General features: G+C 40.6%; 1 protein-coding gene across 9 annotated transcripts in view; it reads left to right on the forward strand.

Moving 5' to 3' along the window:
• RBMS3 (RNA binding motif single stranded interacting protein 3) overlaps positions 1-25,463 on the forward strand; it is a 708,926-nt gene that overhangs the window by 138,865 nt on the left and 544,598 nt on the right. For 5 of the 9 annotated variants that reach the window (XM_049629869.1, XM_049629873.1, XM_049629874.1 and 2 more), the window contains exon 2: positions 5,206-5,378. In XM_049629869.1, coding sequence (XP_049485826.1) covers positions 5,206-5,378 — 173 coding nt within the window. The remainder of the gene's footprint in view (positions 1-5,205; positions 5,379-25,463) is intronic. The other 4 variants (XM_049629878.1, XM_049629871.1, XM_049629872.1 and 1 more) reach the window with 1 other exon arrangement.

Genomic DNA, 25,463 nt, shown 5'->3' on the forward strand with positions numbered 1-25,463 from the left:
TTAACAAAGCACACTAAATGAATCAGCTGTTGTAGGATGATTTGCAAGCCAGTTCATTTCCTGTTATCAAATAACATCCCCTGAATCTTGACCAAGGAACCCATTTGTTTGATGTTATTTGAAAAACTCATCACCTTGCTTGCTTCTGATGGTCACTTCCCCTTTGACATTAAATTTTAAGATGGACTTCATTTAAATTCTGATAGAGGAAAGGCCTTATTAACCTCCATTTTGACTAGATGCTGTTTACCATCCTTATTCGATTTCTCCTCCGTATACTTGGATGCAGGAGAGCTTTTGTTCGTGCCTTCTTCCAAAGCTGACGGCAAAAAAGCCGTTTGTGTTGGTGCCCATGTCATCAATAGGTGAAGTTCTGTTGTGCTGGTGGGGGCTGCATGGCCCCTGGAGTCCAACTTTCTAGGGTCAAAGTGGGGCTCCCACTGTGTGACCTTGAGAAGGTCATCTGTCCATTTTGCACTTTGGTTTTCTCATTTATGTTTGAGAAGAATATGGTTTGCCTCATTGGGCGGTTATATACGATGCCTATTAGGAAGCACGCAACGAATGTTACCTATAATTATTAGAATCGTTATCTTCTAAAATGGATGTCAAGTCATTTGGTTTAGCTGCCCAAAGAAAACACTGGTACTGATCCATTGATGTAGTAGCCCCAACATGTGGTTTAGAGATTTTCAACCCCCATCCCGTGATACCTAACAGACCCTCCCAGCAGACCGTGGTCCCAACAGACCATGAATAAACACCTGAGGAAAATCTGCGTATTTGCCAAGCGAGTGCAGGTTCAAGAGAAATCCTACCTCCCTCCTCCATCAGAGTGCCATCTGAAGGTCCTCTTCTGAAAATCTGTCGTCTTCACTGGTTCTAACCAAGCTGACGCTGCAAATTCACAGCAGCTCCCTGCCCTGCTACGGCACCGTGTAGCAGTGTTCAGTAACCCTGGACTGTAAGTCCTCACCACTCCTAAATAGGATTTATAAAGTATGACTTTGAGCAATATAGCAAAGTCCATTTTATCTCAGGGAAAATAAATTCTTTTTTTTTACTAACATTTAAACATTTCTTCCTGGGTACCTCAAAATGATTTAAAAGCTAATCAATGATAAAACCCCAAATCCATTTGAAGACAAAGAATTGAGGAAGGAATCAGAGCCACTTTTAATTAGGAAAGTGGTTGCTGTGACCCATTCACCTCTAACGATTATTGCTCCTTTTTTTTTTTTTTTTTTTTTTTTGTAAAGATGCTGTGTGGTCATTTGTCTTTGGTACCAGGGCACACAACATTGCTTTTGCTTTTCACAAATTAATTCATTTAGGCCTGTGCATTTGTCAGACGTTCCGGGAGACTTCTGCCAATGTTTTGTTGATTAAAAGATGTGTGTTTGCAAAGTGGGAGGAGAGGAGGGAATTTATAATTCTTAAAACCAAAGGATGATTTACAGCGCAAACCACTACCTGAATCATTCAGTATATCATCAGCAGATAAATGAAATATTAAGGAGTAGTGAGAATGTAGGCATTCCGTCTTAAAATCTCTGGATTGATTGGTTCAGTAACACTGAGAAAGTCTACCTCTTTCAGCAGAACTTCTAAAAAAATTTTTTTTAATGTTTATTTATTTTTGAGAAGAGAGAGACAGAGCATGAACGGGGGAGGGTCAGAGAGAGGGAGACACAGAATCTGAAGCAGGTTCCAGGCTCCGAGCTGTCAGCACAGAGCCTGACGCAGGGCTCGAACTCACGGACGGTGAGATCATGACCTGAGCTGAAGGTGGATGCTTAACTGACAGAGCCACCCAGGCGCCCCTCAGCAGAACTTCTAGAATTCACAAACAAGAATATGACACAGATAACCCCTTTTGATTGTGTATTTTTTTTCAAAGGGCTTTTGAAATACATCATTTCTCCACAACAGGCTGGTGTTTGGATCTCTCTTTGTAAATTACATACCTCATTTCCATGCATACAAGTAACCTATAGTCGTCCCAGCTTTGATTTGCTTTTGACTGTTTCATTTTTTTTTTTCCTAGTAAATACATTGGGCGCTTTGGAGGGCACATTTATTGTTTTAAGCACCATGCAATTTACTAAATGATATTCTGGCTATGGAGGGTGGGGGGGGTGGACAATTAAGTAAACACATATTGACCATCCTACAGATGAAAATTTCTTATTTGATCATTCAGGGACTCAGTCTGAGCTGGTCCGTCAGATCTATGATACATAAAGCTGAAGATGTGATTTTATTTTGGCTCCCTGATAGTTTTAAAAGCTACGCCATGGGGAAAACTGCTTTTAACAAAGCCTCATTTTAAAAGAAGCCTGAGTACAGAATGGAATTCAAAGAATTTGGAGAGAGGGGAGGTGAAAGTGGTAACAAACAGCTTTTAAAAAGCCCTGCGAAATTTAAGAAAATAAAGCACATGCGGGAAGTGAAAGATAAATCTCATCTGTCCCATTGGGAGGTACAGGGACCAGGGCATTACTTTAGCAGGGATGTGTTAAAACCTACTAAGTGCAGGGCGTGTAAAGAGATAGAGCTTAAGTGTTATGGGGTGTCCACGGATCGAAATGGATTTCTTAGGTCAAGGCAGACTAGTTTTTCATGCCAGCCAAGAAACTTCATGCAGCTTTATGCAGATATTAAATTCCAAAAGGCAATGGATGTATGTCATTTTTTTCAAACATTGGGAACAGAAAGTATTCTCCTGTGTAATTTGTTGTAAAATCCCACATTAAAAATGTTGGTAGCAGATTAAGTAATACCTAATGTTTACTTGAAATGTTTGTTTCAAAGAAGGAGGCTCTGGGTTCTGTCCCCCCCCCCCCCCCCCCCGCCATTCCTTAAAGGAACTACCCAGTATACTCAAGACCAGTGTGCCTTTGCATTTGACTGTCTGTCTTATTCTTCCTCCACTTTCCTCCCTAAGAGGAAAGCATGAGCCAGATGGTGGATATGGTGGATCCACAAGGTGGACCAGATCCCGACCTAGGAGGCAGTGAGAATTCAGAGAAAAGGATGCTTCTAGAAACTTGTCCAAAAATTTGGTAGCTGACTGTATTTTGAGATTTAGAATGAAAGAACAAGTGAAGCTGACCTCAAGGCTTCTAGCATGGGGGCTAGATGAATGTCAGCAACACCAGAGAGAAATGGGGTCAATTGTGCTGGGTGTCTGGGGTGGGGACTTGGGCGGTGAGAGAGCAGAGATAATGAGTTTCATTTGACATGTTGTAGCTAAGAGGCATTGTCTTGTAGCCACTTGGAAATATGGACTGGGGCAAATCTGATCATTCTGAAAAGTGTAACACTGAGTATTATAGCAAGAAACAAGGCTGGTGCTGCTAAAACTTGGCCTTTTTCGCCTGGGTGGCGCAGTCGGTTAAGCGTCCGACTTCAGCCAGGTCACGATCTCGCGGTCCGTGAGTTCGAGCCCCGCGTCAGGCTCTGGGCTGATGGCTCGGAGCCTGGAGCCTGTTTCCGATTCTGTGTCTCCCTGTCTCTCTGCCCCTCCCCCGTTCATGCTCTGTCTCTCTCTGTCCCAAAAATAAATTTAAAAAGTTGAAAAAAAAATTTTTAAACTTGGCCTTTTATCACTGTGGACTAAGTGCTGTGTTCATTCAATTTGTACTGTATATGTTGTAGACTAAGTATTTCTTAAGCATCTACTTGCCATCTGTTAAATACACACCTTCACCCCTGATAGAACAGCTAATGTGTCTTCAGGTTAACACTCAGGCCAAAATCTCCCCACTGGAATCTTAATAGGTGTTACCTTTAGGTAACATTCTAGGTTACGACTGAGAATATCTGGGATAGTTATATAGCCTAATGTTACTGGCAAGACAGATATGAGCTACAAATGTTATCATTATTGTTACTCTTGCATTTTTGTTTTTGCTAACATTTATTTTGCACTTTCTAATTTCCAGGAACCATTTTGTTTACATTAGCTCATTGAATTTATATAGAGACCCTGTGACATACTATTGAGAGTAGTATTTTAATCCTCCTCATATTAATGAGAATGTTGAGTCTTAGAGAGGTGAAGGCACCATCTAAAGGTCACACAGCCAGTAAGAGACACAGCAGGAGTGCAAACTCAGTCTGTGTAATTTAAGAACTTGTGAAGATAGGCCCATTTGACAAAGAAATGAAGTATATAATGAGCACCGTGTCCACTAATTCTGGCACGTATATTCATGTTGTATATTCTCAGTTGCTAGGGATCATTTTATCATTTTATTTTGTTATAAAATAGTTTGACAAGTTAGAGCAGTGATTTTCTACCGGGGGAGAGCAGTGGTTGTTTCCCCGGGGACACTTGGCAGTGTGTGGAGAAATTTTGGTTGTCACAACTAGGGGATGGCTGCTACTAGAATCTGGTGGGTAAAGGACAAGGTTACTGCTACCACCCTACAATGAACAATGTGGGACGTACAGTGTAATGAACAAAAGGCCCCACAGCAAAGAATCATCCCAAGTTGTCAGTAGTTCCTGGATTGAGACCCTCGACTAGAGTAACCTAAAGGGGATCTTGACTGCATTGAGAGAATGGCGGCTCAGTATCGCAAAACACAGGACGTTCGCCATGAAGAAGCAGATTTGGGAGTGGTAGAAAGAGATGAGGTCCGTTCATCCGTCCGTTTGGCCCTTCCTAGATTCGCTATTCATAGAGTGATTCCTGTGTGTCAGGAATTGTATTGGAGAGTGATGGGGAGGACAACAATATGAGGCAGTTTTTTGTTTGTTTGGTTTCGGTTTTGTGTTTTGGAGAGGAGGGGACAAGGAGTGGAGACAAAGCAAAGACGTGTGGCTCGTTAAAGGTGAGCTAGGGGCAGAGCTTTGGTGCCAAGAGCAAACTACGTTCTTCTCGTGGGGAGGGAGGTAACGTGTGACTTTACACCTCTAAGGAAAATCACAGGGGACTGATTCAGAAGCCATATGCCACTGTCAGGAGCACCTGGGATCTTCTTTCTGCCCCGTTTAGGGCTAACTTATGCCGACCCAAGTGCAGGGCCAGAGTGGGGGGAATGATGTTCTCAGAAGCGTACAGGGTAGTGATATAAAAATGTGTGTGCATGTGTGGATCAGAGAGGCCGAGAAGCCGGCATTGCTTTCGAGCTGCGCTGCTGGCCTGTGAATAGGTGCTGGCTTTGTTTTTCCAGTAACAGCCTTTTCTGTTTCCAGCAGTCCTATGCATCAGCTCCCCACCCCATGGCACCTCCCAGCCCCAGCACAAACAGCAGCAGCAACAACAGCAGCAGCAACAGCAGCGGGGAACAGTTGAGTAAAACCAACCTGTACATTCGAGGCCTTCCTCCAGGCACCACTGACCAGGACCTAATCAAGCTGTGCCAACCGTAAGTGCCCTCTGCTCTCCGCGCCGTTCCTCTCCTCCGCGCTGGCTCACGTGGGCTCAGTCCACACAGGACTCGGTATTGCACTCGGTACACCCCTTTATTGGTGCCTCAGTGAGGTAGACTCCACTGTACAAATGGGACTGGAGTTTGAGATCTAAGTCCAGCTGACGTTAGCGAGTGGAGTTTGTGTTCTTTCCGTTAGGGGCGGGGTGGAGGTCCCTGAGCAGACGTACCTGGGAGTGCTGGCCCATATGCATGTACTGACCGAAAAGATGACGAGCAAGCAGACCCCATGTGGCTGGTGGGATCAGTAACAAATCTCAGAAAGGTGGCTGCTTTTGGGGGTGGAAGTATTAGCGAAGGCAATCTTGAAAATTTAGAGACAGTTGCTTTCGGGATGGTTACCTCCTCCTGTGTTGCAAAGCTTTTCTGGCCAGTTCTCGGTAAATAGAAGTTCAGCCAGGACCAGGTAATTGGGGAATTATAAAACTAGAACTTTGGTTTCCTTGAAAACATCCACTTCCACATCCAGTGAAGCTATTTCCCACCAAGGCCAAGAACTATGCTCACCAAGTAGTTTTGGATTTGCTAGGAAATGTGGTAGTGACGAACATGCCCTTCCAAAGCGTTTTTGTTAATCTATTATCTACGAACATTTAGGTTATTAACAGTCTTACTTCTGTGCCAATAGAATACACATATTTACGTGTGCCCTCCAAATAAAATTAATAAGGGATACTGAATTACAACTCATGGACCTGTATTTGTAGATTGCTGTATGATTATTTTTCAAGTAATATCAGTACAGCTGTTGGTCATTTGAGCGTGCCTTAGCTGGGTATTTTTAAATTTGGGAAACTGTTACTCAATTCTTCTTTTTCTCTTTTGCAATGCTTTTACAAGAAGGTTGAGAGGATATTTATTTTGTAAATTTTCCAACCTCTAAAATATTGGAAGAGGAAAACAAAGCAGACAGTATTTATTTGTCTTTGTTCTGGATCTGAAGGTTGGGAACAAATAGCAAAACACCAGGAAGTGGCTGATAAACCAAAACACAAATACATAACTGGATAATCAATTGGCAAAGCAATATGTAGATTACAGTGGGAGAGCCGTTTTGCTGTTGACTACCTCGATTTGGGACAGGGTGGAGCAAAACTTTGACACATAAATATTTAAAGGGAGGTGTGTAAGCAAAACGAATGTGCTAGGGCTAAGACATAGAAATGTAGGTTAGGCTTTGATCGGTAAAAGGTTGGGGTGGAGAATTGGAAGGTAAATAATTCAACTTTTTCCTGTTGTTAGAAACATCTAAACTATTTTGAAGAGTAAGGACTCTGTAAATGCGAAAGATTGTGGTCTTTATGTTAAAACCTTCAGAAGTATCTCTTAAAGGATGCTGATAGGAAAACAGCTATTATCTTTGACTCTTATTGGGATCTCATTTACAAAAAGAATATTGATGGATTTAAGGAAGATTTTTTTCTCATTGCTCCCTATCACTCAAAGAGTTTAGTGAAGCACAGATAGATAAAGATAAAGATTCCCTAGGCCTGGGGTGGAGACTAAAAATAAGCATTTCTAACAGTCTCTCGGCATTGTTGATGCTGCTTACTTTTTTTTTTTTTTTTTTTAAATTTTAACGTTTATTCATTTATGAGAGACAGAGAGAGACAGAGCATGAGCAGGGAAGGGGCAGAGAGAGGGAGACACAGAATCTGAAACAGGCTCCAGGCTCTGAGCCCCAACGCGGGGCTCAAACCCTTGAACGGTGAGATCCTGACCTGAGCCGAAGTCGGACGCTCAACCGACTGAGCCACCCAGGTGCCCCATATGCTGCTTACTTTTGAGAAGCACTTCTTTCTTCAATAATATGAAAACCACTGACTATGTCTAATACGGAAAGTTTCACTTAATTTATGAAGGCAGCTGAGGTAGAATCCTGTGTATTAAAGCCCACTCAGCCACTGTGTGATCTGGGGGCGAGTCATTTACTCTCTGAGCCTCAGTCTCCTCTTACAAGAGAGTAGGTTGACTTTGACTATTTGTAGGTGTCCCTGTACTTCCAGTGGCATGCCGGTACTGCCTTTGGTGCATTAGAGTCAATTGTTAAATATTCAGGAATTCTGTGTGTGATGTGTTATAGACTCAGTGGCTTGAAGTCAGCCATGACAGGCATATCTACATCAGAAGAACCAGTAAGCCCTAGAAATAAGATTTTTAATTGTATATTATGTTTTCGGAGCGCTGGCTTACGAACATACCACTGATGTAGCATTATACTACAGATGTCTGTGTCAGTGTCCACATTTGATAGAATGTTGCCAGAAATAGATAAATGGAAGTGTTACCTAAAAACCAGTATTGGTGGTTTTGGTGTTGTTGTTTTCAAGTTTATTTATTTTGGGAGAGAGAGGGGGAGCATGTGAGCGGAGTAGGAACGGAAAGAGAGGGAAAGAGCATCCCAAGCAGGCACAGAACCTGATGTGGGGCTCAGACACACAAACCATGAGATCATGACCTGAGCTGAAATCAAGAGTCGGATGCTCAACCCACTGAGCCACCTGGGTGCCCCAGCCTGCATTGGTGTTTTGAACTCAGGAAAGAGATTTAGTGACAAAGAGAGGTTATTTTTGAGGAAAGAAGTTGTGTTAATGTTCTTACGTGCATGTGAGAAATTTAGAGAAGGCTAAGAGCACAGAGGGTACTGGTTACTTGTTCATGTTAGTTTTTGCTGGGTAATAAGATTGGACCCATGCTGTTGTCATTATAAACGTGTCTGTGGGTTCTACAGTGACTGAAGTGGTCTGGACCTGGAGTTTATTGCTCGGATTATTTTTCCTAGAGAATTTTGAGGAACTGATGTGATCAAGCCACATAATGCAATGGGAATAGCTGTGCACCAAGAGATCAGGTTTTCAGCCCTGGTTCTGCCATCAGCTGAGGGTGTGGCTTTGGACCCATGGCTTGTTTTCACCCTAATGCTGGTTTCCCTTATGTATAAAATAATGGGTTTCCACTTGATAATGCTTTAAGCTTCTTTCATGCTAAAATTCTGATATTTCATTGAGATCCTCATTATTATTTAGTGGTACAATGTGCTCCTGGATACTTCTCTCTCTCTCACTAATCCCCTTTTATAGTTTTGGCAGGGTCACAGCCCGAGTCGATTCAGCTGTATCGGTATGGCCTGATGTGTAGGGACACCTGTGGTAAGAGATCCATGCAGGTCACTTGTAAAATCCCTTTTCCTCTCTTGTAGAGTTGGTCTCTAGCATTGGCCATTAGTATTTCTTTTTTAATATACACATGTATTAAATTTTTTTTTAATCTTTATTTTTATACTTTTGAGAGAGAGACAGAGTGTGAGCAGGGAGGAGCAGAGAGAGAGGGAGACACAGAATCCGAAGCAGGCTCTAGATCCTGAGTTGTCAGCACAGAGCCCGTCATGGGGCTTGAACACACAAACTGTGAGATCATGACCTGAGCCGAAGTCGGACGTTCAACCGACTGAGCCACCCAGGCGCCCCCCCCCTTTTTTTTTTTTTTTTAATATTTTTAATGTTTATTTATTTTTGAGAGACAGAGAGCCTGAGTGGGGGAGGAGCAGAAAGAAAGGGAAACACAGAATCTGAAGCAGGCTTCAGGCTCTGAGCTGTCAGCACAGAGCCTAACCCGGGGCTTGAACCATGATATCATGACCTGAGCCGATGTTGGATGCTTAACTGACTGAGCCACCCAGGTGTCCCAGTCATTAGTATTTTTTTAAATTATTTTTTAAAAATTTATTTTATTTGAGAGAGAGAGAGAGAGAGAGGCAGTGGGGGGAGGACAAAGAGAGAGAGAAGGAGGGAGAAAATCTCAAGCAGGCTCTGAACTACCAGCTTGGAGCCTGATGCAGGGCTCGATCCCACAAAATGTGAGATGATGACCTGAGCTGAAACCAAGAGTTGGATGCTCAACCCACTGAGTCACCCAGGCATCCAGTCATTGGTACTTTATGTTAGCACTCTTGTAAAGATTCAGATCATTTTATGTTCCTATTACTCATCCCAACACTTTAAAATGATTTCACCTACAAATAGATAATATTCACTTATTTACATGAATTTGCCATGAAGATCAGTTTTCCATGTTTATTATTATGAAAGTAGAAGTACTTTTAGAGTTTTTTCCTTATAATATAGGAAATGCAATATTTGTTAATATCTATAATAATAAAAGAATAGATAAAACAGAGATATACCAAAAATGAGCATAGATATAGTGAATTATCTGGTATCAGAGTACAGCATCCATATTAATACTGACGAGCAGCAAAAAAAAAATAGTATTAAAGAAAAGAAATTACATTACATCTCAATGTATAATCTGAGAGCAAATTCCTATTATGGGATTCCATTCACATACATCATCAAAGCTCCTATGTTCGGATCACAAGTAAAATCAAAGAAAAGAAGACAAGACTGCAAAATGATTTCGCTACATGGGAACTCTCTAGTTATGTTTCATTTAAAAACTTTTTTTTTTAATGTTTTTTATTTATTTTTGAGACAGAGAGAGACAGAGCATGAACGGGGGAGGAGCAGAGAGAGAGGGAGACACAGAATCGGAAGCAGGCTCCAGGCTCTGAGTCATCAGCCCAGAGCCCGACGCGGGGCTTGAACTCACGGACCGCGAGATCGTGACCTGAGCCGAAGCCGGACGCCCAACCGACTGAGCCACCCAGGCGCCCCTAAAATTTTTTTTTAACATTTAGTCATTTTTGAGAGACAGAGTGACAGAGCATGAGTGGGGGAGGGACAGAGAGAGAGACAGAGACACAGAATCTGAAGGAGGCTCTAGGCTCTGAGCTGTCAGCACAGAGCCTGACAAGGGGCACGAACACACGGACTGCGAGATCATGACCTGATCCGAAGTCAGACGCTCCACTGACTGAGCCACCCAGGCGCCCCTCTAGTTGTTTTAAATGAATACATTGCATTGTGTGTCTTATAGGAGATACTATAGTTAAAGGCTGTAATGTCTTTATCTTAAGAAATCTCAAAGAACTCTATTGTGTTCTCAATCAAGAAATAGTTACAGAGCACCTGTGCTGCATGCCAGATACTGTGCTAAAGATTCAGTGGTGGGTACATTTAGACAAAGGCCTTGCTTTAGCAGAGCTTATATTTTACTAGGGAAAATAGACATCAATTAAATAAGCATATATTTGATATAAAATTGCAACCATAAATTCAAGAAAAGAGAGGAGCATGGAACCAAGAGTGTTTGTCACATGGGATCTGTCCTAGTTATGGCAGTGAGCAAAGGACTCTCCAAGGAAGTGACCATTGAGGTAAGATCAGAAGGAGGAATAGGTTTTACTAGATGAGGAAAGAAGATAAGAGCATTCCAGGAGAAAGAGCCTCATGTCTGTAGAACCAACGGGTAGAGGGAGCATGGCAAGAAAAAGGGCTGAAAAAAAAAGCCCGTGGAGTTAGAACAGAGAGGGGGAGGCCGAGTATAGGGCAAAATGAGCTGGAAATGTGGAAATATGGGATAAGGTGATTTCTTTCTGGATCATGTTAGGAAATTTGTTTTATATGAAGAGCAAAGGAAGGAAACATTGAACTGTCATAAACAGGAAGGTGACTTAGATTTTTGTTTCAAAAAACTGCCAAGTACAGAGTGGAAAGAAGGCATCTCATGAGATCAGGGGATGATCGTAGTAGGAATAGTTGGAACGCAAGGTGGAAGAATGATTTATAGTCAGAGAAGAAAGTGTGAGAATCAGTAATGGTGACGGTAGAACAGTTATGTGTGGTGAAAGATGCCTGTTTTCGTATGCATTTACTTTTCTGTTAAAAAACAAGGACTTGAGAGTCAATTAATCAAATGAACTCTGAAAGAAACAGTGAAGTGGCACAGAAGACCCACATCCATGACTCTCAGCTAATCTCTTTTGCTTACCTAGTCATGAATGTATCATCAACATACTATTAAGCATTTAAGGGCTGCGGTAGTAAGAGCACTAAAGGCAAATATAATGGCAACCAAAAACTTCTATTAATTATGCAATTATATTCATGGGATGGATTATCTGTTGGAGATCATGTGTGGAATACTTGGATTATATGCCCTTTACGCTTATTTCAGGAGGAGGAGATGGAAATAGGAAAAGGTAGAGTTGGCTTAGGAGACTGAGGAAGTGAGCAAGTGAGCAAGAGAGAGCATCACAACTTTTGGACCAAATAAAATTTGGGTGATATAATCATTTTTGCATTTGAAGCTATACTTCCTCTCTCAAAAAATTGGCACCTTCTATGATACAATTGTAAACAATGCCCTTGAAACACAGTGAAATTGTTCTTAAAAAAAAAAACACATTTAACGTAATAAACAGAATTTTAAATGGGGAAAAAATCATGATGTATTTATATTTTCCACTTATACAATATCTTTAATCATCCTCAAGACTCAGAAATTTTGATCAATGCATTGCCCGATTTTTGATCAATGGCTGTCCATCGCCCCCACTTCTACATCATTAACTGATCTGTTAATGACAACACTGTGCGCATAGCGAATGAATTGTTCTTGTGTTATAAAGTGAGCCTGCTCTTGGTAAGGCCACTAGAATGAAGGGAAAGGAGGGAAACTCTTGGTTAGGCGCGCATGTATTTCTAATCATCACCAGAAGACCAGGGAGTCCGCTTTCCTGCCCTTCATTTTTCTCTGTAAACGTTCTCTTTGCTAAAGCTATGACACCCTCGCATTGCTCCCTTTACAATGAAGCTGTAAATGTCACTTTAGCATTTAACCAGAGAGCGGAAATGCCCGGAATGAAAAGCCAGGAGAACAAAGTGGGAGTGTTGGAGCTCAAGAGCTGAGGGTCTGCCCAAGCTAATCTCCCTGACTTTCACCCAGCCCTGTTGGATGTCTCGTTACGGTGTGTGCGGAAAACGCTGAACATTTAGAGCAGACTCCAGTGTCGTCCGGGCTCCGGGTGCAGAGTCCATTATACATGGTGTCAGACAGTTTTGACAAATGCACCGACACAATCAAACCTTTTATCAATTTGAAAGTAACCTTGTCACAGAAATCTGTCAAACTGTGCAGATACAACTAAAGGAAAACAATCATCATGCACTTCAGAGTAACGGAGTAAATAAGAAAAATGTGAGTGGACATTTTTTTTTAGTCCTTTCTTACCGTGTCAATGAAGATTTAAAAGTTCCCTCTAATAAGACCCAAGGAAATTTATTAGTAGCTTTCTCCTGAAAGCCAGACTCAAATTACGCAGCTGCTTTTGAGGCGTCGTAAATCTGTACGGTGGCAGGTGTGAGTAGGAAGTGAATTTGAGGATCTTTGAACCCTCCTTTGTGTAATTTAAATGAGAGAGTGCCTTTAAGGTCCAAAGTATGTCTGAATTGACTCGGCATAGATCTGAAACTTAGCTGCATATATGAATTCAGGTTTATGTACAGTTATATTTGCCAACTATGCTTTCTGAACCAGACATAGGATTTGGTTTGTAATTAATAGACAATTATCATTAATAAGGAATTGTTTACATATAGACGACATTTACTGTGTACTACATACACACTGTGCATTTTTAATATTACCTCATTTAATGCTCAAAATAGCTTTGTGAAGTGAGAGCAATAATTACCGAGTAATACTTGAGTAAACTCAGGCTCAAAATGGTTAGGAGACTTATTGTCCAAATTTACAGAGCCACCAGCATTCAAACCCAGCTCTTCCTCGTCACCACGTAAACATTCATTTAATGAGAACGAGGGTGGCATAAGTCTCCAGTTCTCACATCCATGGCTGCCCGTGAGTATCCCTGGAGGAGCTTTAGAAAAAATACTACCGCCTGGATCTCACCCTCAGGGATTCTGATTTAATTCATGATACTAAGATTAGATACTTAGATTTAGATAGTCCGCTTAGATACTGAGATTTTTAAAAGTCTGTTCAGGTAGGGGCACCTGGGTGGCTCAGTCAATTAAGCGTCTGACTCTTGATTTCAGCACAGGTCATAATAACCTCATGGCTCATGAGTTTGAGCCCCACTCCTGAGCTGGTGGTGTGGGGTCTACTTGGGATTCTTTCCCTTTCTCCCTCTCTTTCTGCCCCTCCCATGCTCTTGGGCACTCGCTCTCTATCAAAATACATAAATAGACATTAAAAAAATTTAAAAGTCTGCTCAGGTAATTCTACAATGTAGCAAAGTTTGGAAACCCCTGGAGTAAATCATGCTAATAAAAAGAATATACTTTAATCTTCTATTTTAATTCCCTTACTCTGACTTGCATAGATTCTAGAAATTTCATAGGAGCCACCAATTTTTTTTTTCATTTAACTAGAAGACTTAAAAATAAGTTTTGTTAAGATCATTTTGGAGCGAATTGGATTTTCCAATTAAAAAATGAGATTTTTTTTTTTGTTTTAGATTTATGCATGGAAAGTCAAGCCCTGAAATGGGGATCTATGAGCACTTTAAAGAATGTCCTTGGAGGGGGGCACTTGGGTGGCTCAGTCAGTTGAGTGACTGGCTTTTGATTTTGGCTCAGGTCCTGATCCCAAGGTTGTGGGCTCGAACCCCACGTTGAGCTCTGTCAGTGCTGAGCATGGAGCCTGCTTAAGATTCTCTCTCTCTCCCTCTGTCCCCCTCCCCTCACTGGCGCTGTCTCTTTCTGAAGCAAAAAATAAAATAAATAAAATAAGAATGTCCTTGGAAGGACGTCCCTTTCCTTCTTCACACGATTTTTATTGTCAAACGTTTCTTTAACATTCCATTTTTTAATAACATTTGCATTTAACTGATGATTAAGGAACTCTTCCTCTTTTGACTCATTAGCTTCTATATATTTACATTTTTCTTGATGACTATAGTCTATATGTTATAGAATATATCTAGTAAATCTTACAGCATTTTGGGGGGATCCTGGAAATTATGGTCCCACTGATTCATTGACCACTTTTTCATTATTTTTTTATTACTATTTTATTTATTACTTTGGATGAAGAAGATTCTGCTGAATGTCCATGATTCTTCTAAAATATTTATTTAAATAGCTGATATCTGATAATACTTTTTCCTATTTATCCTGGAAACAGGGGAAATAAAAACAAGAATGAAACCATTGAGAGCACCAGTTAACATAGGTTACTTTGTTGGTATCAGCACCAAAAAGCTGGGGATAGGGAAAGGTATGATTAACTCCTTCTGGGTGGCCAAGTAATGGCCTGGAGCTCTGGGAGAATTAGAATTCGAGGCAGATATCGTGATAAGTGCCTGAAATTCTGAGGGGCTTGGAATTTAAGGGCAGGACTTTGGCAAGCTCAGGTGGCATCTAGGTTTTCAGTTTGCCCATTGCTATTCTAATTGCCAAGTATGGCTGACTTTTTTTTACTCCTTATTTGATTTCTCTGTTATTTAACTCTGTTTACCTCTCTTTTATTTGTGAAATGGTCTTCCTCCTTGGCTATCATATTCCTCTTTCTTGGGTCTCCTCTTATCTTTTGGAGATTCTTCTTTCCAAATTCTCTTCTTCTGTCTTACTCTTAAATGCTTTTCTGTTTTTCAGAGATTGGACCCCCTCTTTTCTTGTTTTAAAAAGTCTACTTAAATAACTTCAGCTATTCTGATGATTATGAAATCTACATCTCCAGCCCATGGATTCTTCTCTTAGTCCTACATCCATATCTCATTATTCCTGAAAGATTCCAAGTTTGTATTACAAGAGCTGTCAAACTCATTGTCCAAAGATGATTATTCTTAGACTTGTTCCTTCTTCAGTATTCCCTTTCTCTGTGAATGGCACCACCATCCACCCAGTCGTTTAGATTTTTAAAAAAAAGACAAAATAAAGAGAAAAAGATCTTAAAGTTACTCCTTTCTCCAACCTAGAAATAGTTGCCAAAATACGTAGATTTCAATTGCTTGGTATTTATGACATCCAACACCTCTTCTGCTTCACTACTGCCAAGGCTTATTTACTCATTAGCCCAAAGGTATTTATTGAATGCCATCTATGTGCCAGGCACCGCAGATAACTTAAGGACTGGTGAAATATCTGCATAGAGCTTACATTGTGATGGAGAGAATAATAAATGAATAATTAGGGGCGCCTGGGTGACTCAGTTAAGGCATCTAACTCTGCCTCAGGTCGTGATCTCAAGGTTTGTGAGTTCGAGCCCTGTTTCAGGCTCTGTGCTGACAGCTCAGAGCCTGGAGGCTGCTTCAGATTGTGTGTCTCCCTCTCTCTCTGCCCACTCCCCGCTCCGCCCCACTTGCAATATCCCCTTCTCAAACATGAATAAACATTAAAAAAATAAAAAATAAATAGATTAACTAAAGAAGAAAACATTAGAATATACCATGAAAAGAAGGTTGAAATGCCATGAAAAGGAGATTGTAAGTAATGACTGGGAGGTTATTATAGACTGGGTAATGTCTTTAAGATGAACTCTCAATTTCAAGAAGGAGCCAGGCATATGATATTTAGAAGGAAGGGCATTACAGATAGATTTAAGCTTGTACAAAAGTCCCAAGGTGGAAATGAGCTTGGTGTATTCAGGGAACATTAAGATCATAATAGCAAAAGAACAATGATGAAGGGAGGTTAAGGATGGTAAGATGAAGCAAAAAAGGTACACCAGGGCTAAATCAGTAAGATTTTCTAAGCAGAGTATGGAAATTGGATTTTGTCTTAATTTATTATTAGTATTATTATCGTTATTGTTATTGTTATTATTATTATTTTGCAAAGTTATTCTGGCTACTCTGTAAAGAATGGATTTTATGGGCTTATGAGGGAAGAGGCCAGCAAATAAGCAAGGAGGTCATTGTGGAAGTTCAAGCAGGAGACAGGGATGGCTTGGAGTAGAATCATTGTGATGGAGGAGGTTAGAAGTGATGGGTTCGGGATATATTCTGGAGATGATTTTGATAGAAGTTTCTGATTATAGAAGTTACTGATATGGCAGGGTGGTTAGAGGAAGAGAAATTAGGAATAATTCCTCAAGTTTTGGCTTTCACATCTAAAAACAAAAAGGTACAGGGCCATTTCATAAAATGGGGAGGATTGTGGAAGGAACAATTTTGGGTGAATAGAAGTCAAGAGTTCCCAATCTTGTTATTTTTGAGATCTTGTTAGACAAAAAAGAAAAAAAAAAGAAAACAAAAGAAAAATGAGATACAAGTTGGCAGTTTGATAGATGACTAGTTTTCAAAGCAGAGGTTAGAGTAAGAAATGCAGACTGGGAGTCATAAGCATTATAAGTGGCATTTAAACATATACTAATGTTAACCATATAGTGCCTAATATGTGCTAAACATTATTCTAAGTAGGTTACATGTAAATACTTTATATTACATGTGTTAAATCACTTATCCGTCATGACAACCCCCATTTTATAGGTGAGAAGCCAATGACACAAAGAAGTTAAGTGACTTTCCCAGTGTTACTCGGCTGCTAGTTGGCAAGTTCAGGATTTAAATAAAGGAGTTTGGTTTAATAGTTCTTCTCTTAACCTGGATTCATACACAGGGCATGTCCACAGCAAGAAAAATGGTCATACAACTCAATATTCTGAGATTCTGAGGGGGGAGAAGCCACAAAAAGAGTTTATAAATCAATAAGCAATGATATCAAGGAAAACCAGGAAAGCAGGAGAGTGTGATCTAGAAACTGGGGAAAGAAAGTATTTCAAGAATGCAGAACGATCAAGGCTCTTGAATACTATTGAGACGTTAAAAATGTACCCACAGAGAAGTCACATTGGATTTGGCAACATCGAGGCATTGGCAAGCTTGAGCAGGGTGGTCTTTGTTGGGGAGTTAAAGATGAAAGCTACTTGGTGGGCCTTTCTCCAGGGTCATTACCTGACAATCCTTCCAAATAACAATGCCTTTTACTCCTTCGTGCCCAAACTATACCTAAATAGTCATCTTGTGATTTAGTCTATCTGCTTCTAACTCTCTTTCTCTCTCCTTCTTCCTCCTTTCCTGATTGTATTGGACTTATATTATGAAACTTGTTCTAAGGTAGACTTTAAGTTCATGGTGAAAGACAGAGAAAGCAGCGTTCCCCTCAGATACTGCATTCCAAATTGTTCCACCAGAGTGAAAGAAGAAAGGTTTCCAATAACAAGCTCTTTTATTGTCTGGATCCCAAGGAGAGTTTTGGAGGGAAGCCTCAGGATAACTTGAGTCACATGCATTTAAGGAACCAAATAAGGATCAATACTGTGCTTACTCACTCAATAGTGCTGCTGAGGCAGGAAATAACCATTTATTCTTGCCTCAGCCACCAGGTTCCAGCTGTCAAGCAGATCACAGTGTGCCACTGACTGCTAACTCCATACCTAATGCAAAGTAATCTGGGCTCACTGAATGGTGTTTGCTGTTTGCTGATTTTTTTTTTTCTTTTTGGCTCTGGAGTCTTTCTGCAGGTTTCTTTTTGCAACCCATGACTTTTGGGGGCACAATATTAGAGGGTCTTGATGAAAAACACGCAAAGCATATCTGTGTATTTGTCACATTTAAAAGTGACGGCGAGTCATTTGAAAATTGGCAATAGTATGGTCTGTATATGTCATTTAATCATATGATTGCAAGTAAGTGATCATTACAAGTTATTCTTAGAAAGAGCATTTGAAAAAAAAAAACTTTTTTCTTTTTACCCGTTATCATATTCATTACGTCTCTAGCATTGTGGTGTCTTCTTGATGAACGAGTATATGACATCATAAATATGCCCCTACATTTTTTGTGAGTAGATTTGTTGTTTTAGTTTTTCAATCAACATTATTGAGAAATAACATTAAATACATTCATTTTACGTGCAGGATTTGATGAGTTTTGGCAAATATATGCACCGATGTAGTTGCCACACTGGTCATGATGTAAAATATTTCCATTATCCCAAAAGCTTTGAAAAATATAAACATATGCTACACAATTCACAACTTGAAATCACTAAGAAAGCAAGGAGGTAGCATCATACCATGAGAGTAACAGAGAATTTTGAATCAGTTGTGGGTTCTACTTAGCCTTTTATTAGGTGTGAAAGTTTGGTCAAATCATTTAGCCCATTTGAGTCTATTAGTGACTGATACATATCGAACCCTTAATAAATGCTAGTTGTTATTCACTTATACAGTGAGAAAAAAATTGTGTCGTTCATATTTATATGTATTAGGGCTAAATTAAGTGGAGCTCACTTGTAATTTTAAGGAGTCTGTATCCAAACAAAGCACCTATTTTAGTTTTCACATTATTCCTGTCTTATTTATCTCTATGTAACAGTGAATCCTTTTATTATCATGTAGTATTTTGTATTATCATTGCTATTCATTGTTTAGTGGTGTATTTATACTATAAACATTCACAATATGAGGATAAATATATACCATTTAAGCTCTAAATGGTGAAAATTAAAGTATACTGCAAAACAGATTTTAAAACACATAGTTGTAGTGCATAATAATATATTTTAAAAAATAAAATGGAAAGTTTCAATTCAAATTGATGCCAAGCATTTTAGCTTTTGAATGTAATGAAGTGGTTTAAAACATATTTGATTATCTCAGTCAATGTGTCTATATGAATGGTATTCTGATATCACTTAGACTTAATTGCTGAAAATCAACAAGTTGAATTTGGTGTAGCTTGAATCAGTTCTTATCAACTAAATTTTCTTACAAATTATATATTTAAAAAGTCTTTCCTCAGTGCTTCCATTAAATAATTTTTAAATATTGTTTTTCGTTTACTAACAACCTCTATTTATTTAAATATCCACACTAAATTTAGAATCAGGGAGATAGATGCTTAAATGATATCAATTACTGAACTATTCTTACATGTCAAACTTGATGTAGGTTGACTTCTTTCTCAGAAAATACAGAAAGCCTGTGATTTTAGTTGTCTGTCTAAGTAGCTTTGTTCTCTTTACATGATTGTGAGGAACCACTCAGGGTTGAAGTCTCAAATCTGTCATTTATTAGGTATGTGTCTTAGGAGAAGTTACACTACTTCTCTGTTCCTCGGTTTCTCTTTCTATAAGATGGATCTAACAGTGGCACCTCCCTTTTAGCATTGTGGAGAGAATTGGGTGAGGTAATACACAGAAAGCATTAAAATAAAGCCTAGTACAGAAAAGGCACTCAGTGAGTGCTAGCCATATGAGAACTTTCCCAATATAAACTGAAATCAGTTTTGCTCCCAGAATGTGGACATTTGTGTAAAGCTGGTGGTCATTTTGTTGAAATGATTTCCAGCTCTGAACTAAAATTTTATATATCAACATACTATCCCACGTTTTTTGGGTGGGTTTGTTTGTTTGTTTTTTCCAGTTCTGGTGTTGTGTGTTTCCTTACTTCTAGACTTTACCGATGTAAACTCAATTGCCTTCATTACTCAGGATACAGACCTTTGTTTTGGTAATTGCTGTCCTCTCCACAAGAGTTTTCGAAGGCATCGAGCCTGACATTGATTCCTTACCTGCAAAATGGAGCCTTGCTGATTCTTGCACAGGAATCTTGGGAAAACTACCAAGTTTAAGATAAAGAGCTGACCTGTTTTACTGATTCATGTTTTGACATTACTGGGCAAGCCAGAGGTGTAATCTATAGATGATCTGCATGTCTCAACATAAAAGGATGCCACAGTCACGCAGTGACCTCTGCGATCGCTACACTTACCTGTGTGCTTTATTGGATAAAGTGTCCTTATGGTACTGTCATGACCACAAACCAGACAAAGGCTGTAAGCGTTTCAAGCAAGAACTAGAAACAAGGTTATCAGGGAACTATAAAAGGCTTCCCTAATCTCAAAATTGAAAAGAGGAGTCATCTCACACTTATTATGAATGGCACCTCTGAGACAGGGAAAGGAAGCATATTTCCTGGGAATGCTTTCGTGTCAGGATCGTTTTGTCTGAGTGGAAAGGGATTTGCTGAGGGCCTTCACATAGTCAGTGCTTAGTTCTCGGCCTCTGGATGTGACTCTGTTTTCTCGAACTCTAAAGCAAAAGGGTCATATTTATTAGGTTACAACTTCACGCTAATTCTGTGGAAGATGAATGCACTCGCATTCATGGCATATCTGAATTCCAGTGAAAAGAGCAACCATTATAGTGAGAGCTGACATTTGTGAGTGTTCCATACCAGATATTGTTAACGAGCACTTTGCAGGTAGAGTGACTAGCTGTTTGTGGCTTGTCCAGGACTTTCTCAGTTTCAGCATGAAAGTCCCACATCCTGGGAACCCCTCAGTTCCAGGAAAATCAAACTGCTGTGTGCAAGTATTCAATTTAATCACCAGCCTCTTCCATCTCCAATGAGCTACTGTTATTGTCTTCTGCAGCAAAGGGCACTGAAGCACAGAGACATAAGGTCATCTGAAGCTCTTGTGTAACTACTAGCATATCCTACAAGTGACCAAATGGGAAGTGAGACCTGGACCGTAGAGCATACTCTCTCCCTCTTTGTCTTGTATCACTATTGGAATAAACACATCATCGTAGAACCAGACCCCTTTTCTCAAAACTTGCTCTAGAACTTGGGTGTCAGTTCAATGCCTACGGATGTAGGGAGAGGAGGAAAATTATTTCCACACCATTTCTTAGTGACACCAAAACATTGCCAACTTTAGTCTCAGAAATGCCTGTCAGTGGGCTTGAAGGAATGACTTTCAGAGCCGCTGCAGCAAAATTAATTAATGACTTGGAAAAATCTGCCAAAGCAACATACCTGTAATGTACAACTGGTGCAGCACTTTGCATAATAGTTATTTAAATAGTGTCAAGTGTCTCATTTGGAGGGAAACACGTCAGCAAATGCAGTTTGTTTGTGTTAGTATCCTTTCTCCGTTTTTATTTTATTTTCATTATTATTATTTTTTTTTTGAGAGAGAGACAATGGGAGGGCAAGTGGGGGAGGGAGACAGAGGGAGAGAGAGAATCTTAAGCAGGTTCTCTGCTCTGCATAGAGCCCGACACAGGGCTTAATCCCACAGCACTGAGATCATGACCTGAGCCAAAATCCAGAGTCGGATGCTCACCCGACTGAGCCACGTAGACACCCCTTCGTTTTTAAATAAAGTATGAAAAACTCTTCAGACAAGTTATGATAAAGTATCTGAACGTATAAAAATGTGTTTCAAATGGAAGTTACTGTTTCCTGATTGTCAGTGATATAAATGCTGTTTAATATAGTTTTGTACCTTCCAACTCTCGCTGTGGAAATGCCAAGTGTTCTAGGTAGAATCATATAATTCCCAGACTTTCAGATTTAGAAAAGCAGTTAAATAACAAATAGAGGAGGATTGGTCTACAAGGTATTAACAGCTTTGAATTTTATTTATTTATTTTTTATGTTTTTATTTTATTTTTGAGAGAGAGAGAGAGAGACAGAGTGTCAGTGGGGGAAGGGCACAGAGAGAGGGAGACAGAGGATCTGAAGCAGGCTCCAGGCTCTGAGCTGTTGGCAAAGAACCTGATGAGGGGCTCGAACTCATGGACTATGGGATCATGACCTGAGCAGAAGTTGGACGCTTAATCGGCTGGGCCACCCAGGCACCCCTGATCTTATCAAACAGTGAACGATATGAAACAAAAGGCCTGCTTCCTGTTATTTACTGGCACGTAGACCTAATGGCATGCATTTAGTATCACTAGCACATGCTTTTCAGAAGTTCATTTTAATACTAAAAGGGCCGATGTCTTAGTATAAGGCAAGAGAGTTAAACTTTATGGCAACATAGCTCAAAAATAGGTGTTCTATTGCAGAAAACTTCTGACTATATCTTGCATCGCATGCACCTGTTTTTTGGTACCAGTGTGACAGTTTGAGAGGCTACGCTCAGTGCAACATGACACAGGATTCGGGTTTCTGATGTGCTCCATTTCATTTTTTTTTTACCACAGTCATTGTAGAATTCCAATTTCACATCCCTGTGTTGACAGAAGTGCTAGTAGCTTATGTCATGCTATTTCCCTCAATTGAGAGTTTTCTCGGCAAACTGAGAGAAGCTGGGGAAGCACAGCCCCCCAGACAGGGCCAAAAAGAAAAAAGCTGCTGCAAGCTTAGTGTCTGCCCAGCATGCCCAAGGAAGGAGATTCTCAACTCAAGGGTGCTTACCCTTCTCCTCGGGTCCCAAATGGCCCACAAGGAATGGTCGAGAACATATTTGAAAGGCATGAATTTGGTCCAGATAAACATGACAGAGCATGGACAGGGGAGGGGCAGAGAGAGAGGGAGACACAGAATCCGAAACAGGCTCCAGGCTCTGAGCTGTCAGCACAGAGCCCGACGCGGGGCTTGAACTCACGGACCGTGAGATCATGACCTGAGCCGAAGTTGGACGCTTAACCGACAGAGCCACCCAGGCGCCCCTAGAGCTGGGTTCTTAATCAAGGTTCTCAGGAGCTGCTAACATGGATGCAAAATTTTGAAACTAAGCTTGAATGCTCATTTTTTTTCTTGTTGAAGTTTATATAGTCCGAAAATGTTTTTAAACATTGGTACAAGCATACCTCGTTTTATCTTGCTTCACTTTGGGGCACCTGGGTGGCTCACCCATATAAGGCAGCAAATTTAGTGGATAAATGTCATGTGTGTTCTGACTGCTCCGCCCACTGCTCATTCCCCTGTTTCTTTCCCTTTCCTTGGGTCTCTCTAATCCCCGAGACACAACAATATTGAAATTACGCTCATTAATAACGCTATGGTGGCCTTCAAGTGAAAGGGAGAATCACTTGTCTCTCGCTTTAAATCAAAGCTAGCAAGCGATTCAGCTTAGTGAGGAAAGCAAGTTGAAAGCCGAGACAGGTAAAAGTTGGGCCTCCTGCACCTCACAATTAGCCAAGTTGTGAATGCAAAGGAAAAGTTCTTGAAGGAAATTCAAAGTGCTACTCCAGCGAACACGCAAATAATAAGAAAACAAAATAGCCTTCTGCCTGATAAGGAGAAAGTCTCAGTGGTCTAGATAGAAGATCAAACCAGCCATAACATTATCCCCTAAGCCAAAGCCTAATCTAGAGCAAGGTGCTCACTCTCTTCAATACTTTGTTGGTTGAGAGAGGTGAGGAAGCCTCAGAAGAAAAATGTGAAGCTAGGAGAGGGTGGTGTATAAGGTGTAAGGAAGGAAGCTGTCTCCATGGCAAGAAAATGCAAGGGGAAAGAGTAAGCGCTGATGTAGAAGCCGCAGCAAGTGATCCAGAAGGTCTAGCTCGGATCATTCATGAAGATGGCTGCGTTAGACAACAGATTTTCAGTGTGGAGGACACAGCCTTATCTTGGACCATTGGACCTAGCATTATCTAGGACTTTTGTAGCTGCAGAGGAGAAGTCAATGACTAGCTTCAAAGCTTCAAAGGACAGGCTCATTAGGGACTAATACAGCTGGTGGCTTTAAGGGAAAGCCAGTGCTCCTTGGCCATTCTGAAAATCCTGGTGCCTTTAAGAATGATGCTGAATCTCCTTTGCCTGTTCTCTAGAAATGGAACAACACAGTCTGGATGACAGCATATCTGTTTTTGACATGGTTTGCTGAATATTTTAAGCCCACTGTTGAGACCTACTGCTCAGAAAAAATGGCTCCTTTCAAAATAGTACTGCTTATTGACAGTACATCTGGTCATCAAAGAACTCTGATGGAGATGTACAGTAAGATGATGTCGTTTAAGTGCCTGCTAACATGACATGTATTCTGCAGCCCATGGCTCATGGAGTAATTTCAACTTTCAAGTCCTATTATTTAAGAAATACGTTTCGTAAGACCGCAGGTGCCGTAGATAGTGATTCCTCTGACAGATCTGGGCAAAGTAACTTGAAAACCTTCCAGAAAAGATTCACCATGTTAGATGACGTTAAGAACATTTGCGATTCATGGGAAGAAGTCAAAATATCAACATTAACAAGAGTTTGGAAGAAGCCGATTCCAGCCAGCACGAATGACTTTAAGGGCAGGAGAAGTCACTGCAGATGTGGTGGAAACAGCAAGAGAATCAGAATTAGAAGTGGAGCCTGAAGATGGGGACTGAATGGCTGCAATCTGATGATACAATATGAAAGCATAAGAAGTCCTTCTCATGGATGAGCAGAGAAAGTGGTTTCTTGACATGGAAACTGCTCCTGGTGAAGATGCTGTGAAGATTGTTGAAATGACAACAGAGGATTTAGAAGAGTACATAAACCTAGTTGACAAAGCAGCAGCAGAGTTTGAGACCGATGACTCCGAATTTGACGGAAGTTCTACTGTTGGTGAAATACTGTCAAACAGTACCACATGCTACAGAGAAATCATTCCTGAAAGGAATGCAACAAACTTCACTGATGTCTTATTTTTAGAAATTGCCACAGTCTCCCAGCCTTCAGCAACCGCCACTCCGATCAGTCTGTAGCCCTCAACACTGGGGCCAGACCCTCCACCGGCATAAAGATTGTGCCAGCTGAAAGCTCAGATGATGACGGCAGCATTTTTTAGTGATCCTTTTTTTAAAATTTAAGGTGCGTACATTGGTTTTAGACTTAATGGTGTTGCACGCTTCGTACACTACAGTGTGGTGTAAACATAACTTCTATATACACTGGGAAACCAAAAAATCCATTTGACTCACTTAATTGTGATCTTCATTTTATTGCAGTGTTCTGAGACCAAGCCTGCAATGTCTCCTAGGTATGCCTGTATACGTTTTAAAGGATTCCCGGATATGCAGCAACTCAGTACGTGCAATTTTGCTATTAACATGTTTATAGATGGGAGAAAATCCTCATAATCATGGCGTTTACACTGAACGCTCTTGGAATCCCTACTGCTTCTCTTGCTTGCTTATCCTCAGGGATAAGGGCAGCTGTTTTAGGGACAGAACATTTAGCTAATCTCAAATGTTTTACTTTTAACTCATTTGGAAGAGAAATGTTAGTATGTGGCATTTGCTTTTCAGCCATTTTCTCTGGAATGCTCTCGCTCCACTCGGGCAAGGAAAACTCAGACGGAAACCTTCACAGGAAGTAGATACCATTGGAATGGATTTTAGGCAGGGAAGTGCTCTGTATCTCTGGGTTGGCACAGCCTGGTGA

The sequence above is a fragment of the Panthera uncia genome, chromosome C2, assembly GCF_023721935.1.
Source record: "Panthera uncia isolate 11264 chromosome C2, Puncia_PCG_1.0, whole genome shotgun sequence".
Classification (NCBI taxonomy): domain Eukaryota; kingdom Metazoa; phylum Chordata; class Mammalia; order Carnivora; family Felidae; genus Panthera; species Panthera uncia.